Raw genomic sequence first — 13,223 nt, 5'->3', positions numbered from 1 at the left:
TCTTTACTCAGAGTGTAAGGGCGTGGAATGCCCTACCTGCCCATGTAGTTAACTCAGCCACATTAGGGAGATTTAAACAATCCTCAAATAAGCACATGGATGATGATGGGATAGTGTGGGGGGATGGGCTTAGATTAGTTCCTAAATTGGCACAATATGGAGGACCAAAGGGCCTGTTCTGCGTTGTATTGTTCTATGTTCTATGCTTTTCACTTCTGAATGGACCTCGAAAATGTCAAATCTAATGTTGATCTGCTTCTTGTAAAACTACTTTGCAGCGTAATGTTGTATTCCTCACTCTGTTTAATCATTCTATGATCTTTGTATGTAATGATCTGCCTGTACCTCACACAAATCAAAACTTTTTACTGTACCTAGGTACATCGAGTCAAAGACTCATACTGCGCAGAAACAGATCCTTCAGTCTAACCAGTCCATGTCAATCATAATCCCACACTAATCTAGTCCCACCTGCCTGCTCCTGGCCCATATCCCTCCAAACCTTTCCTATTCATGTATTTAAACATTGTAACTGTAACTATGCTCATTCCTTCCTCAGGAGATTCATTCCAAACATGAACCACCCTCTGTGTAAAATTCATGTCTTTAAATTTCTCTCCTTTCACCTTAAAAAATTGCCCGTGGTCTTAAAATCCCCCATCCTAGGAAAAAGACAACTATGATTAACTCTACTTATATCTTATAAACTTTTAAAAGGTCACCTCTCAACCTCCTGTGCTCCAGTGAAAAAAGTCCCAGCCTATCCAGCCTGTCTTTATAACTCAAACCTTCCATACCCGGCAACATCCTCGTAAATCTCTTCTGAACCCTCTCCAGTTTAATCATATCCTTCCTATAACTCAGCGACCAAAACCAAACACAATATTCCAGAAGATGCCTCATCAATAACCAGTACAACCTCAACATGTGTCCCAACTCCTATACTCAGAAGGCAATGAAGGCAGGTGTGCTAAACATCTTCTTAACCAGCCTATCCACATATGATGCAAACTTCAAAGAAATATGTACCTGCACCCATAGGTCCCACTGTTCTACAACAAGACCCAAGGCCCTACCATTAATTGTATAAGTCCTACCATTGGTGTTGTACCAAAATGCAATATCTCACATTTATCCAGATTGAACCCCATCTACCATTTTTCCACTTGTTGACCCATTTGATCAAGATCCCTTTGTAATGTTAGAAACCATCTTCACTGTTTACCATGCCATCAACTTTGTGACAATAATAAATTAAATCAAATCATTACCTCAGGGTAGTGGTGCAGCAGCGCAGTGTGAAGGTCATTTCTTAGCTTGTTATGCCACTAGCAACATGAACATTGCAAAGTCCCAGCTGCAACAAGCAGGAATATTCCTGAAGAAAGGCTTTTGCCCAAAATGTTGATTTTCCTGCTCCTCGGATGCTGCCTGAACTGATGCTTTTCCAGCATCACTCTAATCTAGAATCTGGTTTCCAGCATCTGCAGTCCTTGTTTTTACCTTTCTCATACCCATGTGCAAAGAGGCTGGTTGTACATTTATGAGCTGAAGACGCTGTAGGCATCAGGTGTCATGAATTTTGCTTAAAAAATACTTTGCAAAAAATAAGAGAATTAAGCCCTATACTTTTAGTCTTACCTCATGATTTTATGCTGTACTGTTCTATGTTCTATGCTCTATACCATTTGGAGCTTTTTTTTTAACCAATTAGTTTATTGAAGATCAATGTAGATGCAAAAAAATTAACAATACATTAGTAATATATAAATACAGTACAGGGCTGAAGAGTTTCAGGCAAAAAATATCATGCCAGATGATGTATGGGCCTATTTTTGCCATGCCATTAATGATCAGAGAGAAAATAATAGACTTTCTATATGGAGTTAAGAGATGAAGCTGCTCCACATTGGGGAATAGAGCCATTACATCGACTGAAAGATTATTGTGAATTCAATTTTGATTTTAAAAAACTAATGAAATAATGGACATTTTTTATTCATTGCCACCCCATTAAAGCTAGTGCAGAGTTGCTGAACTGAACACATATAGTGCTGCTATGTCAAGTTAGATTTTTATTTTCTTGATAATTCAAAATCTATTTCCCTTTCAGCTTACAGCCTTTGGACACTCTGCACTGTTTTCTGAAAAATGGAAAGAAACAAACTTTGACTGAAAATCTGGTTGAAACTTTACAGGAAACACCTAAGATGATCCTCCCATGGAAGTGAAGAAGAGTTCTCCCAATGACTAGATGTTAGCTGTTTGGCAAATATAACAGGAGATTTGGCTGGTCGCTTTTCCTAACAACATAGTTGTGCATTGATACCATAAGAAATAGGCACAGGAACAGACCAATCTGAGGAAGTGGTTTTTAAAATTCAACTTCGTTCACAAGCAAATCTTCCTTCCAAACTTTCCACTCAGCTACAACAGTCAAAGGTCATCTTCCCTAACTTTAAGAAAATGTTCTGTTTTATTACGTAATATGTGGGAGACTCTCCCTTCGCGTGTTTCATACTTCTGTTATTTCTTTGTCTAAATATAAAGTGCACAACAAAACGAGTGTGTGTAACGCCTCCAGCTCCGAGATGTTGGTGATATCACTGCAACCGGTTGACAGAAATGTTGGTCATTCTCCCCCTGTCAGACACGCTAGGATTGTGCAAGATTCCTCATCAACTGCCTATAAAACCCGGGCAATTCAGAGACTCAGCCCATGACGAGTCTTCTCCAACGGAAAGATGACCTCCATGAAGATTGTCGTTCCTTTTGTATTTGTTTATCTCTCAGTGTGTCTAGCCCTTCCGCTGAGTTCCACCACGGAACCAGTTAGCGAACAGGACTGGAACCAATGTCGGGTATAATATATACCACCAGCGAATGCATATATCGATGCACTATATATATATATACATATATATAAAGATAATATATAAAACATTCATCGTGCATTAAAATCAACGAAACTAAAAACTCAATTTCGTTGAATTTGAAATAAAGGGAGAAAATTTTCATTCAGCTTTGAAATAAACTTTGTTTTCCTTTTCGAACTAGAAATACCTGCAGAGATTTTACAACCTGACAGAGACCGCTTTGAGAAAAGGCAACGACGGATTAACGAAGAAGATCGAAGAAATGCAAGAATTCTTTGGTCTGCAGGTAACAGGCACCCTGAGCCGGGAGACGCTGGCAGAGATGGCCAAGCCCCGCTGTGGGCTGCCGGATGTCCAGCGGTACAGTTTCTTCCCGGGGAGGCGGCGCTGGCTGAGGAACACCATCACCTACAGGTAGCTATTGCGGGGGGGGGGGGGGGTCAGGCTCACATCAGCAGCTAGCAAGTGAAAACAAGCGTTTACAAAGCAACTACTTATCCACCTCCTTCTTCCCGGCTAGAATTGAAAAGTATACGTCCAAGCTGACCAAGCGGGAGGTGGACACTGTGATCACCCTGGCTTTCCAGCTCTGGGGCGATGTCACTCCCCTGACCTTTGTCAGGCTCTACTCGGGAGAAGCTGACATCAGGATTTCGTTCGCAAGTCGCAGTGAGTTCAGCAATTCCGTTTGCTTCCTCCTGTTTTATTTTCCTTCCTGCTGTTTAATGTTTGGGTGCTGTTTACTCCTAGATCATGGGGACCCTTACGCCTTCGATGGAGAGGGCGGTGTTTTAGCGCACGCTTTTGCTCCTGGACCCAATATCGGCGGCGATGCTCACTTTGATGAAGATGAAAGGTGGACGTTGTCAAGATTTGGTGAGGAGTTTCCCAGGACTGAAATGGGAGAGGGTTCAACCGAGAGTATATCTAACTGTTCATGCACTGACCCATCACATGGACGGTGAAAAATGACGAGGCGCTGGCATTTTGTAATTTTAATTCAAATTTAAAACGACAAATGTTAAATTGGTTTCGGGAGGTGCTCATGGAATAGTTCTTACAATGCATATTCTTCACTCATTTCTCATTTCCAAACCGTTCATAGCTAGCGTTTTGTTTAAGCTTCATCAATCTGTGTCGCTTCACCATGTTCGCAGGAATTAACTTGTTCATTGTCGCTGCCCATGAGTTCGGCCATTCTCTCGGACTGGGTCATTCAAAAGATAGATCCGCTTTGATGTTTCCCACCTACAACCCCGATTCCTATCAAAGCATCGACACGTATCGTCTCTCAAGGGACGACGTGAGAGGCATCCAGGTTTTGTACGGTAAGTTGAACATTGTGCTCACTGAACTATATAGAATGTAGAACATTACAGCACAGTACAGGCCCTTCGGCCCCCGACATTGTGCCGACCTGTGAAACTAACCTGAAGCCCACCTAACCTACACTGTTCCATTCTCACCCATATGCCTACCCAATGACCATTGAAATGCCCTTAAAGTTGGTGAGTCTACTACTGTTGCAAATGTGTTGCTGGTCAAAGCACAGCAGGTTAGGCAGCATCTCAGGAATAGAGAATTCGACGTTTCGAGCATAAGCCCTTCATCAGGAATAAGAGAGAGAGCCAAGCAGGCTGAGATAAAAGGTAGGGAGGAGGGACTAGGGGGAGGGGCGATGGAGGTGGGATAGGTGGAAGGAGGTCAAGGTGAGGGTGATAGGCCGGAGTGGGGTGGGGGCGGAGAGGTCAGGAAGAGGATTGCAGGTTAGGAGGGCGGTGCTGAGTTGAGGGAACCGACTGAGACAAGGTGGGGGGAGGGGAAATGAGGAAGCTGGAGAAATCTGAATTCATACCTTGTGGTTGGAGGGTTCCCAGGCGGAAGATGAGGCGCTCCTCCTCCAGCCGTCGTGTAGTTGTGTTCTGCCGGTGGAGGAGTCCAAGGACCTGCATGTCCTCGGTGGAGTGGGAGGGGGAGTTAAAGTGTTGAGCCACGGGGTGATTGGGTTGGTTGGTTCGGGCGGCCCAGAGGTGTTCTCTGAAGCGTTCCGCAAGTAAGCGGCCTGTCTCACCAATATAGAGGAGGCCACATCGGGTGCAGCGGATGCAATAGATGATGTGTGTGGAGGTACAGGTGAACTTGTGGCGGATATGGAAGGATCCCTTGGGGCCTTGGAGGGTAGTGAGTGTGGAGGTGTGGGCGCAAGTTTTACATTTCCTGCGGTTGCAGGGGAAGGTGCCGGGGGTGGAGGTTGGGTTGGTGGGGGGTGTGGATCTGACAAGGGAGTCACGAAGGGAGTGGTCCTTGCAGAACGCTGATAGGGGAGGGGAGGGAAATATATCCTTGGTGGTGGGGTCCGTTTGGAGGTGGCGGAAATGGCGGCCGATAATACGTTGTATGCGCAGGTTGGTGGGGTGGTAGGTGAGAACCAGTGGGGTTCTGTCTTGGTGGCGGTTGGAGGAGCGGGGCTCAAGGGCGGAGGAGCGGGAAGTGGAGGAGATGCGGTGGAGGGCATCGTCGATCACGTCTGGGGGGAATCTGCGGTCCTTGAAGAAGGAGGCCATCTGGGCTGTGCGGTGTTGGAATTGGTTCTCCTGGCCGCTTACTTGCGGAACGCTTCAGAGAACACCTCTGGGCCGCCCGAACCAACCAACCCAATCACCCCGTGGCTCAACACTTTAACTCCCCCTCCCACTCCACCGAGGACATGCAGGTCCTTGGACTCCTCCACCGGCAGAACACAACTACACGACAGCTGGAGGAGGAGCGCCTCATCTTCCGCCTGGGAACCCTCCAACCACAAGGTATGAATTCAGATTTCTCCAGCTTCCTCATTTCCCCTCCCCCCACCTTGTCTCAGTCGGTTCCCTCAACTCAGCACCGCCCTCCTAACCTGCAATCCTCTTCCTGACCTCTCCGCCCCCACCCCACTCCGGCCTATCACCCTCACCTTGACCTCCTTCCACCTATCCCACCTCCATCGCCCCTCCCCCTAGTCCCTCCTCCCTACCTTTTATCTCAGCCTGCTTGGCTCTCTCTCTTATTCCTGATGAAGGGCTTATGCTCGAAACGTCGAATTCTCTATTCCTGAGATGCTGCCTAACCTGCTGTGCTTTGACCAGCAACACATTTGCAGCTGTGATCTCCAGCATCTGCAGACCTCATTTTTTACTCGAAGAGTCTACTACTGTTACAGGCAGAGTGTTCCATACCCTTACTACTTTCTGAGTCAAGAAACTACCTCTGACATCTGTCCTATATCCATCACCCCTCAATTTATGGCTATGTACCCTCGTGCTAGCCATCACCATCAGAGGAAAAAGGCTCTCACTGTCCCCCCTATGTAACCCTCTGATTATCTTATATGTCTCAAGTAAGCCACCTCTCAACCTTCTTCTCTCTAACAAAGACAGCCTCAAGTCCCTCAGCCTTCCCTCATAAGACCTTCCCTCCATACCAGGCAACATCTTAGTAAATCTCTTCTGAATCCTTTCCAAAGCTTCCACGTCCTGAGGTTGCTGAGGGAGGTGAGAGAGGAAATGGGGCCCTGACAGATATCTTTGTAGCATCCTTAAATACAGAGGAGGTGCCAGAGGACTGGAGGGTTGCTCATGTTGTCCTCCCATTCAAGAAGAGTATTAGGGATATTCCAGCTAATTACAGTTAGTGGTGGGAATGTTGCTGGAGAAGGTGCTGAGGGATAAAATCTAATTATATTTGGAAAAGAATGGGCTTATCAGTGATAGCAACATGGTTTTGTGTGGGGGAAGATCATGCCTTACCAAGGTAATAGAGTACTTTGAGGAAGTGACCAGGTTGATAGATGAAGGAAGGGCTCGAGATGTCATATACATGGACTTTAGTAAGGAGTTTAATAAGGTTCCTCATGGTAAACAAATGGAGATAGTGAAGTCACATGGGGTGCAGGGTGTTCTGGCTAGGTGGGTAAAGGACTGGTTGAGTAACAGGAGACAGAGAGTAGTAGTTGAAGGGAGTTTCTCAAAATGGAGAAAGGTGACCAGTGGTGTTCCACAGGGGTCAGTGCTGGGGCCACTGTTGTTTGTGATATACATAAATGATCTGGCAGAGGGCATTGTTGGTCTGATCAGTTAGTTTACAGATGAATCGAAGATTGGTGGAGTAGCAGAAATCATAAGGGACTGTCAAAGAATACAGGAGGATATAGATAGACTGGAGAGTTGGGCGGAGAAGTGACAGATGGAGTTCGATCCAGGCAAATGTGAGGTGATGCATTTTGGGAAGTCTAATTCTAGAACGAACTATACTGTAAACAGAAGAGCCTTGGGGAAAGTTGACGAGCAGAGAAATCTGGGAGTTCAGGTTCATTGTATCCTGAAGGTTGCTGCGCGGGTGGATAGAGTGGTCAAGAAGGCATATGGTATGCTCGCCTTCATCAGACGGGGTATTGAGTATATGAGCTGGCAGGTTATGTTAAAATTGTACAAGACATTGGTTCGGCCACATTTGGAATACTGTGTACAGTTCTGGTCTCCACATTACCAAAAGGATGTGGATGCTTTGGAGAGGGTGATTAGAATAGATTCCTGACAGCATGGAGACAGGCCCAACAAGTCCACACCAACCCTCCAAAGAGTAACACATCCAGACCCATTCCCCTTTTTTTATCCCTCACTTTGGGCAATTTAGCATGGCCAATTCACCTAGCCTGCACATCTTTGGATTGTGAGAGGAAACAGGAGCACCCGGAGGAAGCCCACGAAGACATGGGGAGAACATGCAAACTCCACACAGACAGTCATCCCAGGTGGGAATGGAACCCAGGTCCCTGGTGCTGTGAGGCAGCAGTGCTAACGACTGAGCCACTGTGCCAGCCCAAAGAAGGGTACTGAGAAGGTTTATGACCTTAGTGTCATCCACAAATTTACTAACCCATCCTTCCGCGCCCTCATCCAGGTCATTTATAAAAATGACAAACAGCAGAGGCCACAAAACAGATCCTTGTGGTACACCACTTGGAATTGAATTCTAAGATGAACATTTCCCATCAACCACCACCCTCTGACTTCTTTCAGCTAGCCAATTTCTGATACAAACCACTAAATCACCCTGAATCTCATGTCTCTGCATTTTGTGCAATAGCCTACTGTGGGGAACTGATCAAATTCCTTACTGAAATCCATATACACCACATCAAATCCTTGACCCTCAGCCACTTGTTTGGTCACCTTCTCAAAGAACTCAATAAGGTTTGTACTCTTCGGAGGGTCAGTGTGGACTCATTAGGCCGAATGGCCTGTTTCCACACTATGGGGATTAGATGGATATCAGTAAATCTTTCTAAATAAATGTGATAGACTCTCGGAACTATTTCATGAGATTAATATTACTTATATTGCATTTAAAATGCTGCATGATTCTTGCATTTTACAAGTAATTTCCAAATTATTATAACAATAATAAAATTTTACATCATAGAAAGAATTCTTACAATACATCCTGCAGGTTTCTCCTCATTTTCCATTCAGCCCCATCCCTTTGCTTTTTCTCCAATTTATCTTACATTTCTGAAACTATTTCTCAGTAATAGGTATCCATAGAGTTTAGAATTCTTTATTTGCTTCAAACGTAAATTTACCTTAATTACTTTTAAAATTTATAATTCTTCTTATTTACCAAATACTTTAAATTCTCCTGCTGTACTTTAGGAGCTCGTCAAAATCCAAGACCAACACAACCACAGCCTAAACCACCTCATCCAACAAAAACTCCGGACAAGTGTAATCCCCAATTGTCATTTGATGCAGTTACTAGTTTACGTGGAGAACTTTGGTTCTTTAAGAATGGGTATGAACAGTTTTGAATATATTTATTGTAGCTATTACACTAATGTTATTAATGCTTAAAATATTTGATCATTTATTTAGTTATTATATAACTAACACTATGATTTAGTATGTGTTGATCCATTGCACCAAAGGAAAATAGCAAAATTTAACATTTGTTATGCATTTCTAACTTCAGATGAGATTATCCAGAGAGACAGCAAGCAAACATGAGATATTCCTGTAACAAGATATGGTGAATAAGGGAAAATATCTGATTGCATCATGGAATCTCATTCTGAGTAAAATAGACAGAAGCACTGGCAAATTATCAGCAGCTGAGTGCAAGAGGACTATTTTCAGTTATGAGGATAGATTTAAGGAGTTGGGATTCTTTTACATGGAGAGGGAAAGGCTGAGAAACATTTGAGACTCAGAGGGCACAATTTTAAAGCACTTTGCAAAAGAACCAAATGCAAGATGAGAAGCTTTTCCACAGAGCAGATTGTGAGAGTTTGGAATGCATTGCGTTGAAGTGTGATAGGGTGGGGGCAGGTTTAATTGAGGAGCTCGAGGAGGTGTTAAATGCAGCATTACTGGAAAAAGACAGAAGAATTAAACTAAGCCAATATGCTCAGGGAGCCTCTGCAGATACAATGGGCTGAATTATCTCCCTCTCCACCATAACAATTCTGTGATGCCATGATCAAATTTTAGAGGAGACCAGTACTGCAAATTACAAATACACTATGTAATTATGCAATAGTCACACAGCCCGAAAACAGATTCTTTGGTCCAACTTGGTCTGCACCAAACTAGATATCCCAACCTGACCTAATTCCTTTGGCAGCATTTGGCCCATACTCCTCCAAACCCTTCCTATTCATATCCCCATCAAATGCCTTTTAAATGTTTTAATTGTACCCACCTCCACCACTTCGTCTGGGTGCTTTTTCCACACACATAACACCCTCTGTGTAAAACCTCACACCTCAGGTCTTTTTAAAATCTTTTTCCTCTCAATTATCACCCAATCCATGTCCCTCATGATTTTACAGGTCTCTATAAGGTCACCACTCAGCCTCCAACACTTCAGGATCTTGATGGAATTGATTTTCTGAGATTAGATCTATAAAAACTGCACAGCATTCGCATCCAATCGTACAAAGCAGGTTTGAATTACAGGCTTATTTCCAAACAGTTGCTACTAAAATGTTCTGTATTTTAAGATTGATGGTTATGTTTGTAAATTGCACTGTAGGCTTTTTTTAAATTTCAGGTTAGCCTCAGTGCTGATATTTTGGTAGATTTGATTACCAATGACTACATTACATTGTACCTGTATAGATTCTGGATTTTAAAAAATTGTTTTTAGTAATTAAATAAACCTTCTTATTGCTTAGAATCGTTTGGCGGAAACATTATCAACGTCAAGATGTGACAGCTGTCCCAATCAGATATATTTTTCCAAATATTCGGTCAGTAGATGCTGCTGTTGAATTCAAGAACAGAGATGTGGTGGCCCTTTTCAAAGGTTCTAGAATTTTGATACTATATTTTACACACAATTTGCAGATTGTTCTAAAGTATTGCATGATCAGTTCAAATCATAGATTAAAATTAAGCTTGCACATTAAAGTTTGTAAGAAAAATCTACAGATCTGTTTCTTCGTTTGTTTGGCAGATGAGTGTAGAATGAAGAATGCCATTTCTTGCTTTCTGCTGCTACATTTTCTGCTAAGCATTTGTTAACTTACTGAATACTTCTTAAATGTTCTGAAGTTTTGCCCTATCTCATCACTGTTGATTAAAATCTTTGTTAAAACCCCTTAGGATCAAAATATTGGCTAATTCAAGGCTTCAGGATTTTGAAAGGTTATCCTAGGAGCATCAGATCCTTTCAATTTCCAAGATCTGTTACACACATAGATGCTGCCCTATATGTCAAGGAAACAAGAAAAGTCTTATTCTTTGTTGGAAATAAGTATTGGAGGTAAGTATGAGTTTAATATGCATTTCCCATTACTCAGGAATAAATTAAATTTCTTTCACAATCTAAATAACATTTCTAAAACAGGATCAGTTAACTCAGTTGATTGGGTGATTGTTTTGCAATGCAGACTAATGGCAACAGCATGGGTTTAATTCCCACGTTGACTAAAGTTTTGATGAAGGGTTCTTTTACTCAACTTCTCCCCTTTCCTGAGATGTGGTGACCTTCAGTTAAACCACCACCAGCTAATGAGAGAACACACTTATCACAAGACTATTGTGACTTTACCTTCACTTTCTCTAAGACTTCTTCAAAGCTTATTATTCTGGGAAAAGACAATATTAATAGAATTACTATTTTAATAATATTGACTTATGACAAAGACTTAGATAATAAAAATAAAATAATTGGCAAGATAGATATGTTTCAATGATCCTTTATTTCAATGTTATTTTATTATCCTGTATTTAGTTATAATACATGGAAAAATCAAATGGACAGAGACCACCCAAGAAGAATAGTTGATGACTTTCCAGGAATCGGAAACAAAGTAGAATCAGCATTTCAAAGCAAAGGTGAGTTCTGGAGGAATGGAATATTCAATATTTTGAAAAACCATGATAGTTTAGTTTTGATTTATATTTTGTACTACATTATTACATTGTAAAATATTTTTAAGTTTTGTACTTCTTTTATCTCCAGGCTACTTCTACTTCTCTAATGGAGCCAGACAGTATGAATATGACTACAGGAACAAACGCACTGTCCGTGTTCTGAGGCCAAATGATTGGCTAAACTGCAAATAGGGAATAATAAGTACTTTGTTTAAATAGTTATCTGATGCAGTTTTCATTAAAATATTATACTATTTCATTTTAGGTTACAATTTGATTGCTTCATTGTGGTATGAAAATGGCATTCATTTTTAATAATTGTTAAAAGTTACCAAACAAATGCATCACATTTTATACAATTTACTTTAAACTATGTTGAACATTCTTTTCTGTGAATCATAATATACATAAGTATACAATGAAGATTTGACCCTTCTGATCACGATGGCAATGGAATAGCAATTCAGCATGTGGGCTCCTGAGCCGAAAGCTCATCTGCTCCCCCTGCTTTTACTTTTCTATCATTTTTTTCTCTTTTATTTTTAAATTTCAACCTTACTTACCTTCTGTGGAGAGCTCGGCCAGCATTTAGCTGTCCAGTGTGTTGGAGGCAAAGTTTGTTCCTTGTGGTGGAGGGAGTTGAGTTTGTGCTCCTGAAGGCAGCAGCAGCAGCAGAGGTGGATGAGATTGTGTTCCTGGCAGTGGTAGTGGAGGGGGGTGAGGTTGTGTTCCTGGCAGTGGTAGTGGAGGGGGGTGAGGTTGTGTTCCTGGCAGTGGTAGTGGAGGGGGATGGGGTTGTGTTCCTGGCAGTGGTAGTGGAGGGGGATGGGGTTGTGTTCCTGGCAGTGGTAGTGGAGGGGGGTGAGGTTGTGTTCCTGGCAGTGGTAGTGGAGGGGGGTGAGGTTGTGTTCCTGGCAGTGGTAGTGGAGGGGGGTGAGGTTGTGTTCCTGGCAGTGGTAGTGGAGGGGGATGGGGTTGTGTTCCTGGCAGTGGTAGTGGAGGGGGATGGGGTTGTGTTCCTGGCAGTGGTAGTGGACGGGAGTGAGGTTGTGTTCCTGGCAGTGGTAGTGGAGGGGGGTGAGGTTGTGTTCCTGGCAGTGGTAGTGGAGGGGGGTGAGGTTGTGTTTCTGGCAGTGGTAGTGGAGGGGGGTGAGGTTGTGTTCCTGGCAGTGGTAGTGGAGGGGGGTGAGGTTGTGTTCCTGGCAGTGGTAGTGGAGGGGGGTGAGGTTGTGTTCCTGGCAGTGGTAGTGGACGGGAGTGAGGTTGTGTTTCTGGCAGTGGTAGTGGAGGGGGGTGAGGTTGTGTTCCTGGCAGTGGTAGTGGAGGGGGGTGAGGTTGTGTTCCTGGCAGTGGTAGTGGAGGGGGGTGAGGTTGTGTTTCTGGCAGTGGTAGTGGACGGGAGTGAGGTTGTGTTTCTGGCAGTGGTAGTGGAGGGGGGTGAGGTTGTGTTTCTGGCAGTGGTAGTGGAGGGGGGTGAGGTTGTGTTCCTGGCAGTGGTAGTGGAGGGGGGTGAGGTTGTGTTCCTGGCAGTGGTAGTGGAGGGGGGTGAGGTTGTGTTTCTGGCAGTGGTAGTGGAGGGGGGTGAGGTTGTGTTTCTGGCAGTGGTAGTGGAGGGGGGTGAGGTTGTGTTCCTGGCAGTGGTAGTGGAGGGGGGTGAGGTTGTGTTCCTGGCAGTGGTAGTGGACGGGGGTGAGGTTGTGTTCCTGGCAGTGGTAGTGGAGGGGGGTGAGGTTGTGTTCCTGGCAGTGGTAGTGGAGGGGGATGGGGTTGTGTTCCTGGCAGTGGTAGTGGAGGGGGGTGAGGTTGTGTTTCTGGCAGTGGTAGTGGAGGGGGGTGAGGTTGTGTTCCTGGCAGTGGTAGTGGACGGGGGTGAGGTTGTGTTCCTGGCAGTGGTAGTGGAGGGGGGTGAGGTTGTGTTCCTGGCAGTGGTAGTGGA

The 13,223-nt window shown here is 43.9% G+C and overlaps 1 protein-coding gene across 1 annotated transcript; it reads left to right on the top strand.

The window, feature by feature from the left end:
- The first annotated feature begins 2,682 nt into the window (after positions 1-2,682).
- Positions 2,683-11,546, top strand: LOC132816339 (collagenase 3-like). Its single transcript, XM_060825781.1, has 10 exons — positions 2,683-2,861; positions 3,058-3,290; positions 3,397-3,545; positions 3,627-3,752; positions 4,034-4,204; positions 8,564-8,702; positions 10,084-10,214; positions 10,514-10,673; positions 11,145-11,248; positions 11,376-11,546. Exons 1-10 carry the CDS (start codon positions 2,745-2,747, stop codon positions 11,477-11,479), a joined length of 1,434 nt encoding a protein of 477 aa, XP_060681764.1. The 5' UTR covers positions 2,683-2,744; the 3' UTR covers positions 11,480-11,546.
- Positions 11,547-13,223: the final 1,677 nt, after the last annotated feature.

Source organism: Hemiscyllium ocellatum, chromosome 6 (genome assembly GCF_020745735.1).
Source record: "Hemiscyllium ocellatum isolate sHemOce1 chromosome 6, sHemOce1.pat.X.cur, whole genome shotgun sequence".
NCBI lineage: Eukaryota > Metazoa > Chordata > Chondrichthyes > Orectolobiformes > Hemiscylliidae > Hemiscyllium > Hemiscyllium ocellatum.
This window is presented reverse-complemented; position numbering and strand designations above follow the sequence as displayed.